The sequence below is a fragment of the Geotrypetes seraphini genome, chromosome 7, assembly GCF_902459505.1.
Source record: "Geotrypetes seraphini chromosome 7, aGeoSer1.1, whole genome shotgun sequence".
NCBI lineage: Eukaryota > Metazoa > Chordata > Amphibia > Gymnophiona > Dermophiidae > Geotrypetes > Geotrypetes seraphini.
Genome location: NC_047090.1, coordinates 149,568,006 through 149,580,333, shown reverse-complemented (window position 1 = coordinate 149,580,333; position 12,328 = coordinate 149,568,006). Strand labels below are relative to the sequence as shown.

General features: G+C 41.9%; 1 protein-coding gene across 7 annotated transcripts in view; it reads right to left on the bottom strand.

Annotated features, from left to right (window-relative positions):
- SYNE2 (spectrin repeat containing nuclear envelope protein 2) overlaps positions 1-12,328 on the bottom strand; it is a 654,322-nt gene that overhangs the window by 601,519 nt on the left and 40,475 nt on the right. For all 7 annotated transcript variants that reach the window (XM_033952730.1, XM_033952735.1, XM_033952736.1 and 4 more), the window contains exon 2: positions 7,939-8,050. In XM_033952730.1, the coding sequence (XP_033808621.1) occupies positions 7,939-8,011 (73 nt within the window). In that variant the 5' untranslated portion in view covers positions 8,012-8,050. The remainder of the gene's footprint in view (positions 1-7,938; positions 8,051-12,328) is intronic.

Genomic DNA, 12,328 nt, shown 5'->3' with positions numbered 1-12,328 from the left:
TAATAAATATGCAAATTGTAATTCAATTTGTTAATAAAAAAAATAAGATTAAAATGGATTCTTCCCACTGGTAGGAAGATTTTGAAAAAGTGATTGCTCAAGGTCAAGGTCATCAAGAGACGGTCAGTAGCAGAGATGAATCTTGAATGCAAGACCCAGAACATCACCTGAAGTAGGACCTAATACAGTAAGACCTTGGTTTGCGAGCATAATTCGTTCCAGAAGCATGCTTGTAATCCAAAGCACTCGTATATCAAAGCGAATTTCCCCATAGGAAATAATGGAAACTCAGACGATTCGTTCCACAACCCAAAAACTTTAATACAAAATACTGTATGTACTCGTATTGCATGACATTGCTCGTTTAGAAGTCGCTACACTCTTGCAGTGTCAGAGAGAGAAGAACCATCGGCTCAGCTGTGATGATGCGACGCGTGTATACTGTATGTACTCATATTGCAAGGCATTGCTCGTTTAGAAGTCGTTACACTCTTGCAGCGTCAGAGAGAGAAGAACCATCAGCTCAGTTGTGATGATGTGATGCGTGTATACTGTATGTACTCGTATTGCAAGACATTGCTCGTTTAGAAATCGTTACACTCTTGCAGCGTCAGAGAGAGAACCATCAGCTCAGTTGTGATGATGTGATCCGTGTATACTGTATGTACTTGTATTGCAAGACATTGCTTGTATATCAAGTTAAAATTTAATAAAATGTTTTGCTTGTTTTGCAAAACACTTGCAAACCAAGTTCTTGCAATCCAAGGTTTTACTGTATTTATTTAAGCCATTTGCAAAACACTTTCCTGGTTCTATGACTACTCAAAGCAGTGAATAGCAGGCATGGTATTCTGTGGTAAAACATCATACACAGCACAAAACCAAACCAAACAATAATTAAATATTGCATTATTTCTATTTGCAAAGTTGAAAAACTTGGATTTCGGCTTGGCTCCAGACATTAGCTAAGTGTCTAAGCCGCCTAAATCCAAAGAAACGTCATGTCATCCCTCACTGCTTTCCCTAGGAGGCATCTCCATGCCCATTCTATTTCCTCTGGCCATTTGTAAAAATAAATGTTGTGACAAGCCCAAGCAAAGAGAAGTTGGACAAGCAACACATAAAAGTGGCAGGGAAAACCAAAATAAGACAGAAACCCAAACACCTCTTTCCCAGTCATCTCAGTTCGATTCACAGAAATAAAAAAGCTGGTCTAGTAGTTAGAGCTACAGCCTCAGCACACTGAAGTAGTGAGTTCAAGCCCCAATCTGTGACCCTGGGCAAGTCACTCAATCCTCCATTGCTCCAGGTACACTAGATAGATTGCGAGCCCGCCAGGACAGACAGGGAAAAATGCCTAAGTCCTGAATGTAAACTGCTTACACAATTAATAGGCGGTATATAAATAGCTACAATAAATAAATACATTTCAAATGGCAAGTTTCTGTATAGAAACAATGCAGCAACATAAAAAAGAAGCTACAGCAGGGGTGGGCAACTCCGGTCCTTGAGGGCCGGAATCCAGTCGGGTTTTCTTGATTTCCCCAATGAATATGCATGAGATCTATTTGCATGCACTGCTTTCAATGCATATTCATTAGGGAAATCCTGAAAACCCGACTGGATTCCGGCCCTCAAGGACCAGCGTTGCCCACCCCTGAGCTATAGTATGAGTGTAGTTTTAAAAGTTCAGTAATAAAGTAAGCTAAACAACTATTTTTTTCTAAAAAACAGTTATATTTCTCAACATACCCCCTCTTTTACAAAGGCGCGTTAGCCATTTTAGCATGCGCTAAACGCTAACGTGTCCATAGACTAACATGCACATGTTAGCATTTAGCATGTGGTTAGCGCACACTAAAACGCTTAGCGCTTCTTTGTAAAAGGACCCCTTAGTCTTCGTCGAGGACTATATACTTAGGGCTCCATTTATCAAGCCGCGCTAAACCACCGGTCGCGCTAGCCATTACCGCCTCCTCTTGAGCAGGCAATAGTTTTTAGGCCAGCGCGTGATGAAAAGTCGCACGCATTAACCCCGCTAGCGCGGCTTAGTAAAAGGAGCCCTTAGTCCAGTGAGTTTCCAGTTTTTCCATCCTGCCAGAAAAATATGGTTTTGTCAAATTTTAAAAAAACATTTGTTCAACTTGTGGTGTTTTGTTTGTTTGTTTGTTTTTTACCAAACTTTACGAACCACCCAAGTAGATGCATCTCATGCATAGGAGATCATTAGTTTGACCTTAAAGCATGGCCAGATTGATATTGTTCAAGCTTGTTAGACAGGTATACACCAATCACTGAGCCACACCTCATCTTAGAATTTCAATGGACAGAATTTTTGACACGGCATTCACGGTATACTTGAAAAGAGGAGACTGAGAGGGGACATGATTGAAACCTTTAAAATACTGGGAATAGACTTAGCAGATAAAGATAGGTTGTTCACCCTCTCCAAGGTAGGGAGATTGAAAGAGCACTCCCTAAAGTTAAAAGGGGATCGATTCCGTACAAACGTAAGTAAGTTCTTCTTCACCCAGAGAGTGGTGGAAAACTGGAACGCTCTTCCGGAGACTGTTATAGGGGAAAACACCCTCCAGGGATTCAAGACAAAGTTGGACAAGTTCCTGCTAAACTGGAACGTACGCAGGTGAGGCTGGACTCATTTAGAGCATTGGGCGGACTGCTGGGCACGATGGACCATTGGTCTGACCCAGCAGCAGCAATTCTTGTGTTATGTTCTTATATCAACAATCACTCTACAATTTAGAGATAGTACCCATATGCTCTTTCACTTGAAAGACTTCACAGACTTATCTTTCAGCATCCAAAAACACTGATAACATTTTTCTTCCTCCTTTATAAGAAGTAAGAAGGGGGTTTCATATTTCAGGTTCAATACATGTAATTAAAATGCGGATGAGTCAGTCACTAGGCTGGTAAGTCACACAATAGAAGAGCTCTTTAAAGACAAGTGAGATAAAACCTCGATTCACACACTTTTTCAAGGCATACAATAGTAAGCATTCATGCAGGGATGAAAAATGAAACCACACAGTTTTATATAAGAAGATCATTTTCCCACTATAACACAGAGCTCTGTAATCAAGTACATGATACCAAAAGCAGAACTCCAAGCCAAGGGTTCTGAAAATCAATAATACTGTAGATGACAGCAGAAAAAGCCATAACATATCATCTAGCCTACCCTGTTATTCTGTCCATATTGTTAAGGAAGGATGCTAGGTTGTATAGGGAGAGGTGTGGCCAGTAGGGGAAAGGAGGTATTGATGCCCCTGTATAAGACTTTGGTGAGATCTCATTTAGAATATTGTGTACAATTCTGGATTCAAAAAGATATAAAAAGAATGGAGTCTGTCCAGAGGAAGGCTACTAAAATGTATACTTTGGAGGAAAGGCGGGAGAGGGGAGATATGATAGAGATGTTTAAATACCTACGTAATGTATATGTGCATGAGTCGAGTCTCTTTCATTTGAAAGGAAACTCTGCAATGAGAGGGCATAGGATGAAGTTAAGAGGCGATAGGCTCCGGAGTAATCTAAGGAAATACTTTTTTATGAAAAGGGTGGTAGATGCGTGGAACAGTCTCCCGGAAGAGGTGGTGGAGACAGAGACTGTGTCTGAATTCAAAAGGGCCTGGGATAGGCACATGGGATCTTGTTAGGTCATAGAAACATAGAAACATAGAAAAAGCGGCAGAAAAGGGCTATAGCCCACCAAGTCTGCCCATTCCAAGTATCCCCCCCCCTGAATTTACTCCCTTAAAGATCCCACGTGAGTATCCCATTTTTTCTTAAAATCTGTTACGCTACTGGCCTTTATCACCTGGGGTGGGAGTCTGTTCCAATGATCCACCACTCTTTCGGTGAAGAAGTATTTCCTGGGATCGCCATGAAACTTCCCTCCCCTGATTTTCAGCGGATGCCCTCTGGTGGTTGAGGGTCCCATGAGCCAGAAGATATCATCTTCTGACTCGATGCGTCCCGTGATGTACTTATACGTTTCAATCATATCTCCCCGTTCTCTTCTTTCCTCAAGTGAGTACAGCCGCAACTTCTTTAGTCTTTCTTCATACGTGAGATCCTTGAGCCCCATGACCATCCTGGTGGCCGTTCGCTGAACCGACTCGATCCTCAGCACGTCCTTTCGGTAGTGTGGGCTCCAAAACTGAACACAGTACTCCAAGTGAGGCCTCACCATGGCTCTGTACAACGGCATCATAACCTCAGGTCTCCTGCTGACGAAACCTCTACGGATACACCCCATCATTTGTCTTGCCCTGGAGGAAGCCTTCTCCACTTGACTGGCAACCTTCATATCTTCGCTAATGATTACTCGGGATCCGGAAGGTTCGCCCCCCACATTTCGCCCCCAGCAATTCGCCCCTCACATTTCGCCCCCCACATTTCGCCCCCAGACACATTTCGCCCCCACACATTTCGCCCCCCGGATGTTTTGCCCCCACACATTTCGCCCCCGCACATTTCGCCCCTGAGCGTTGGATTATGACCCCCATCTTCTTTCTTCCTCCCTCCCCCCCCCCAACGCGGGACCCTGTGGCACCATCAGCTCTTACTCCCTCTAACGCCGGCCCTGCAGCTCCGGACTTCCCCACACCTGCTCTTCCCCCCCCCCCCCCGATCACTATTATTTTAAATGTTATGGCAGCCGCGGCGCTGTATCCATCGGAGGAGACTTCTAACCTCGGCCTGCCCCGGAACTCTTCCTGCAACAGCAACTTCATGTTCCTGCCTAGGCGGGTGGTGGCTGCAGGAAGAGTTCCGGGGCAGGCCGAGGTAGCGTTGGATTATGACCCCCATCTTCTTTCTTCCTCCCTCCCCCCCCCCCCAACGCGGGACCCTGTGCATTTCCAGGCTATTGGATTACAAAGTACAAAACAGAGAGAGAGAATGTGTGTAAGCCAGTTTGGGGAACAGAGTTGCTGGCATTCACTGATCAGGTTTCACATCACATCAGGGCTGTGGCATTTCCTCCCTTTTAGGGGTCGGAGGGATGGAGTTCATGCTGATGAGCGATAGCCCAGAGACAAGGATTAATGGGGGGACGTAAACGTTAAGTGAGCACTGGATCTAAACCAGGCAAGTCCCTCCACAGTCTAAGAGAGAGGGAGAGATTTAGCGGGAACCTTCCTGTGATCATGTTTTGTGATCATCTTATTGTTGTACTTCAAAGTAGTATTTCTTATTAACTCTGTGCGTGCAGGGATACCCTCCTTAATGTTATTAATAATAATTTGTGTGAAGTGCTCAGACCCGCAACCATTTAAATTCAGTGTAAAAACCAAACCGAGGTTGCCGCTGGAACCATTATTGCCTTCACTGTCCCGACCGCCATAGTATATACTAAAAATTAACTCTTAATTATCGACTAAAATAAAACTTATCTGTTGGTCCTTGGCTACAAATTCAAAGTGCACAGCTGGCTGTTCTCACTGCCTCTAATGTCGGCCCTGCAGCTCCGGACTTCCCCACACCTGCTCTCTCCCCCCCCCCCCGATCACTATTATTTTAAATGTTATGGCAGCCGCGGCGCTGTATCCATCGGAGGAGACTTCTAACCTCGGCCTGCCCCGGAACTCTTCCTGCAACAGCAACTTCATGGCCGAGGTTAGAAGTCTCCTCCGATGGATACAGCGCCGTGGCTGCCATAACATTTAAAATAATAGTGATCGGGGGGGGGGGGGGGAGAGCAGGTGTGGGGAAGTCCGGAGCTGCAGGGCCGACATTAGAGGCAGTGAGAACAGCCAGCTGTGCACTTTGAATTTGTAGCCTGCCGTCGTGTCGGCAAAGAAATCGCCTGCGAGAGGAATAGTCTGACACTCAGGGGCGAAATGTGCGGGGGCGAAATGTGTGGGGGCGAAACATCCGGGGGGCGAAATGTGCGGGGGCGAAATGTGTGGGGGCGAAACATCCGGGGGGCGAAATGTGCGGGGGCGAAATGTGAGGGGCGAATTGCTGGGGGCGAAATGTGGGGGGCGAAACTTCCGTGAACCTGATTACTCCTAGATCGCGTTCCGCCGTAGTTCTAACCAAGGTCTCACCATTTAGTACATAAGTTCTCCGTGGGTTTCTCCTGCCCAAGTGCATTATCTTGCATTTTTTAGCATTGAAGCCTAGCTGCCAAGTTTTTGACCATTGTTCCAGCAGCAGTAGGTCGTGTGTCATATTATCAGGTGATAAGCCACTGCCTAAGTTTGGCATCGTCGGCGAACAGTGATACCCTTCCTGAAGGAAACAAGGCTCAGTGATCTCTAACTTTGATTTAAAGTATTCCTCGACCCTGAAGAAAGGGTTCATTCTGAAACATGCATGTTGGGAGAGGAGAGTACAGGAACCTTTCACTATAAGTTAAGTGAGGTTCCTTTCATTTTATATTTATAAGAAAAAGAAAAAAGAATTATACAGATTTAATAAAATATGAATAAAGATTGGACTGATGCAGAGTTTAAGCAACTGGCTCTGTTTGCCTGATTGCTACCCGAAGGTCCATACAAAAATATTTTGAAAAAGAAAATTACCTGTAAAAATAAAGCACTAATGATGAAGTAGACGAGATACTGAACAGCTAGCCTTTGATATGTAGGTGTAAAAATTTAAACAACTGTTATATGATTTAATTGATGGTACAGCAGTGACATTTGTTTTGGCCTATAGTGTTCAAATCCTGCTTGGACATAAGTTTTTGAACGGAATGGAGTTCTTTGTATTTTTCTAGCATCATCTAGTAAAGGCCTCGGGACACTCTACCTCCACAGTAACAGGAAAGAGTATGTGAAATCACTAAGGGCTCCTTTTACTAAGGTGTGCTAGCGTTTTTAGCGCGCGCTAAATGAAAAATACTAACGCAAGCTCTATGGAGGTGTTAGCATTTAGCACGCGTGGCATTGTAGCGCGAGCTAAGCGCACGCTAAAACCGCTAGTGCACCTTCGTAAAAGGAGCCCTAAATATCTAAAACTCATACTCTGTAACAACTTACTAAAAAGTGAAAACCCCCCCCTGCATTTAAGTACATAGCATACAATGATACAAAGCCTTGAAAAAAAGAGCACCAATCCATAGCACATCCACACAAGAAAAACAACAAAAAAGAAAAGAAAGTGGAGAAAAAAAAACCTGTTTGGCTTCATAGGTTCAAAAAACTCCACTTTCTCAAATCCTATCTTGACAGTCCATACAAGTCTTGTATCAGCAATATCTTCTAGAATGATTTTATTTCTACTTCCCCTCCTACTGTTTTTCCCCTAAATTGTTATCTGGTACCTTCAAAGTTGTAGTTCTTGCCCATTTTCCTCTTGTTCCCATTCCCTTATGGTTTTGTGTCTCCAAAAGTCTTTGTAGTCCCCCGTCTTCTTAAATTTGTATTTTAGCCATTGTATGCTTTTATGATTTCGTACACCGCCTAGAAGGCTGATTAGGCGGTATAAGAAATTTTAAATAAACTGGAAACTTCTACTCATATCATACAGGAGCAGACTTTCAAACTGTAGGGTAAGTTCAGATTACTACAAATACCAGCAAAGCGCAACCACTCTATCTCCCCCATTCAACAGTTAGGTGCAGATCAGTATTATAGGCCAGAAAAACCCTGGCTTACATTACAGGCACCGCTAGGCACAATTCTATAAATGGCGCCTAGATTTGATTGACATGCAGTAGACGCTATTTGGTCACCATTTATAAAATCTGTCCCCGTCTGCTTCACTTCAGCAGTAATCGGACAACAACATACAAGCATCACTGTATTTTATACACAGGACTGGTTTCCATATATTTCTAAGAACATCATAAAAAAGATACATTATTTAGACTAGTTAATATTAAAACTGAGAGAGATTTCCATTGGACCACTGCTCAGATAAATATGGCAAGCACTTGCACTTATGGAGAGAGCAATGACATACCTTGCAACATTAAATGTCTGTCATCTATGTCAAAGGAAGGCAGTTCCTCCTCTGGTGGCTCATTGGATGCCATATTTCAAAGCTATACAGATGTGCCAGATCCACAGCTGCCCTGCAAAGAAAGAAAATATTTTCTTCTAAATTCCGATTCCATTCAAAATTTCAATCACAAGAAGCATTAAGAATCTTAAAAATATGTTTCTTGTTTTGGCACTTGCCCAGGGTCACAAGCAGCAGCATGGGATTTGAACCCACAACCTCAGGGTGCTGAGGTTGTGGCTCTAACCACTGTGCCACCAAGCCAGACTGGTTTTCAAGATATCTGCAATGAATACACATCGGATAAATTTTCATGCATTTCCTCCAACAGAATATTGTGTACAATTCTGGAGACCGCACTTAACCAAACAAAACAGTAATTAAATATTGCATTATTTCTATTTGCAAAGTTAATTTGATTTTAGCTGTCGTATAGTAATATTAAGCAATTCAACATACTTTTTTCTAATTTTTTCCATCCATCTAATCTAACCAATTTCTGTTTTTATATCACAGTTTTTACTTGTTATGTTTCATTTTTTTATGAATTGTAAACCGAGTTGAGCTCCTTAGGGAGTAGATTCGATATATAAAATGAAGATTAGATTGAAAACTTGGATTCTGGCTAGGCTCCAGACTTTAGCTAAATGCCCAAACCTTCTAAATCCAAAGAAATGTCATGTCATCTTTCACTACTTTCCCTAAGAAGCATCCTCTTCATGCCCATTCTTTTTCTTCCGGAAGCAGGTGAAAGCCTGGCTCTTCACCCAAGTCTTTAATACAAAGGGTGATTGACTATACACTCATTCTGCACCAGTTCTAGCTTGCTACACACACTGTAACTAAATCAGTTCTTTATATCTTGTTTAACTGTATAATCTACTCGCCTGAATTTAGCATCCCATCTGTTTATACCAATGGACTTTGTACCACCCATCTTGTCCCCATCTAATAACTACACTTGGCCCCTCAGCTATAGGATAAGCTGTATTATATAAAAGCATTAGAGTCATGTTATTTGAATGTTCTGATGTATTTTTATTAGTTATTACATAAGTATTATGCTGACATTGTATTAAATCTCTCTTATTTGAATTTCAGTGCTGTTATAACTACATTTTTGAGACTGTTCCATGATAGTCCTATTATTAAGTTTCAATTTGCTGATTTTAAGTTTACCTCACTCAGTGAATTTGTTCATAAAGTATTTGGCCTTTTCTATTACTGTTATGCTGTTAACAAAATTATATTACATTGGTGACTTTTATTCCGCTTTAACCTTGCAGTTCTAGGCAGATTACAAAAGAGGTAAGCTGGACATTTCCAGGAGAGTAACAGGTTCAGGTACTTGTTATACAACTGTGACATATTCCGAGATATGAGATACTTGGTACGGCATTAACTTAAGAACTTAAGAATTGCCGCTGCTGGGTCAAACCGGTGGTCCATCCTGCCCAGCATCCGCTCACGCGGCGGCCCCTAGGTCAAGACCAGTGCTCCAAATGAATCCATTCTCACCAGTTTAGCATGAACTTGTCCAACTTTGTCTTGAAACCCTGGAGGTCTTTACAAAGTTCTTGAACAGCAGGGTCTTTATTTCCCTGCGGAGGGTTTTGCAGTCGGGAGATGTTAACAGTGCGCGGGTAAGATGGTGGTCTAGTTTTGCTAGCAATCCGTCATACAATTGTAAGTTTTATGTTGAACAGAACTTGCTGTACAGCACCTTGGGTGATTCTCTTCATAAAGGTGGTTAATAAATCCAAATAAATAAATAAAAAGATATAAAGAAGATGGAATTAGTGCATAGGACAGCAGCCCAGGTGCCTAAGGCCCCTCCATGTTTACTCTCCTCCAAAAAATAAGAAAAAATTACTGCATGCTTAGCACATAGATACCAAAACGCAGATCACTTTAGCGTATCCTGTGTTAAGCCATTTTTCTGCGTTAGGCACCTGACGCAACTCAGTAAAATGGCCACTAAGGGGTCCTTTTACAAAGGCACGCTAAGCGTTTTAGCGTGCGCTAAACACTAACGCGTGCATGTTAGTCTATGGACACGTTAGCATTTAGCGCACACTAAAATAGCTAACGCGCCTTTGTAAAAGGGGGTAAGTGTCTTTATTGACAGTCTCTTGTTAAATATTGTTTTAAATCACTAAAGTGTGGTATACATTTGAACAGGTGTTACTGCTCAGATAAGTCTAACGAAATTTATAGAGGAATGTAGCTGTGGCTTTTATCACTCATCTTGGGAATTTTTTCTACTGGTCATGTCATGCTTTCATTGCTATTTCTACCAACAAAAGCCTGAATATCATTTTCTCTGTTCTGTGAAAAATAACAATTCAAGGATTGGAAAGAAAAATTTCATCCCCTCTTGTTGCAGAAATATGAAGAACGATATCCACGCCATACCCGTTAGTTCCCCATACTGATGGCGATCTACTTTACAAACAGAAATATTTAGGGGTCCTTTTACAAAGGCACGCTAAGCGTTTTAGCGTGTGCTAACCACGTGCTAAACGCTAATGCATGCATATTAGTCTATGGCGCATTAGCGTTTAGCGTGTGCGTATATTTAGGATGTGCTAAAATGACTAACGCGCCTTTGTAAAAGAGGGGGTTAGTCTTAACAGGATTATATCTTATTATGGCAAAGCTTTCTAGCTTCCTGGAATGATTAGCTCACACCCTTGGAAAGTTACACCAGGCACGCTCAATCTCCACGAGATTCAAAATATAAATTGAGTAAAACTGCACTACAATAATACAATTAGGAGAGCAATTCAACCAATAATTAAGACTAGCTATAAAGAAAATAAAAACATTTATCACTGTGCAAACAGGAACGATGGAACTCACAACTGGGATAGCAACACGCCTTTAATTGTTTCCTATCACCGGGGCCAATAAGAATATTACGTTCTTTAATGCTCAGATAGAAAGAATATGCAGTATCATATGAGTAGCTATATATTTTTATTTATTTATTTATATAGATATAGATAGATACACACAGAGTATCAAAATATATTTTTTGTTTAATTATATGATGAAAATTTTTTTTAATAAATCAAATCACGCATAACTCATATGACTAGCAAATATAAATTATATCCAGGAATTTGATTTGTTGCAATATCACATGGAGAAGGTGAGGACAAGTTCAGGACTGCCCTGCATTACATGGTGCCCAGCTCTATCTCACATTATTTTTGGGGTGGCTACAGGTAGGTAGGAACCTCCTGCTCCACTATTGTCCAAGCTATGCAGGGTCTCTGTCCTAACGGCTATTGGTTGAGAACTGCAAGGAGCAAGGTAGTCCCTGGAGAGTTTGTAAAGGACTGCAGTTGTTTCTTCTTGCCTTTTGTCATTTATTGTAAGCTGACCCTCTGGTAATTGGCTGTTGCTTTGTGATGTGCTAGGCTGTAGCAGTAGTTTAATGATGGTGTGGGACACCCGAGTAAGGGCTAGATGATTGAGCTGTGTATATCCAGCCAGATGAGCTGGATGGTAGACACATGGGAAACTGGAGGATCAGGACAACTGGGCACACTCCTGCCAGAGTAAGTCACAGGTTTCAAGTCAAGGTGGCCTTGAGCTGCCAGATGCCTATTTTACTGGGATGTGGCAGATATCTATGGGGGAATGTTTTGGGAGTTACATCATTGGTATGGCTCAGGTATTTATCCTCTTGATTGTTGATGTTAAGGCTGCACCTTTTGAGTCCCACACCTGGTATATAGCTAGTTATTTAGTATTGTATACAATCATTGTGAAGAAGATGGGTGCACGGAGAGGCAGGAATGACCAAGTTGTCCATATTACATAAGAATGCACTGTGTCATACCTTTTTGAGTTTAATGACTATAAAATCTATAACAAAACTGCAAAGCATTAGACTTATATGAATGTCAATTATTTACACAGAGGCCAATATTCAGCGGGTTGTTATTCACTTAAATGTTAAACTTACTTTTTTGCCCCACCCCCTAAATGCTTATTAGCCTTCTTCCTCCTAAATGATTTTCAGTTAAGCAGAAGGTAGCCCCAAATTCTGAAAAATAAATGATTTGTGTCATTACCTCCAAAGTTAACCACATTACCCCCCCTCCTCCCTTCCATTTATCAAGCCAAGCTGCCCATAGGATTAAAATGGGTGGCTTGGCATTTAGCTCGAACTGCTTGGCAGCGTAGCTTGATCAAAGGGGAGATAATTGTTCTAAACATTGATAAAATGTTTGAGAACTCTACAGCATGACGAATATTTGTTCTTGAATCTTCATTAAACCAGTGTTTTTCAACCTTTTTTGGGCAAAGGCACACTTGTTTCATGAAAAAAATCACGAGG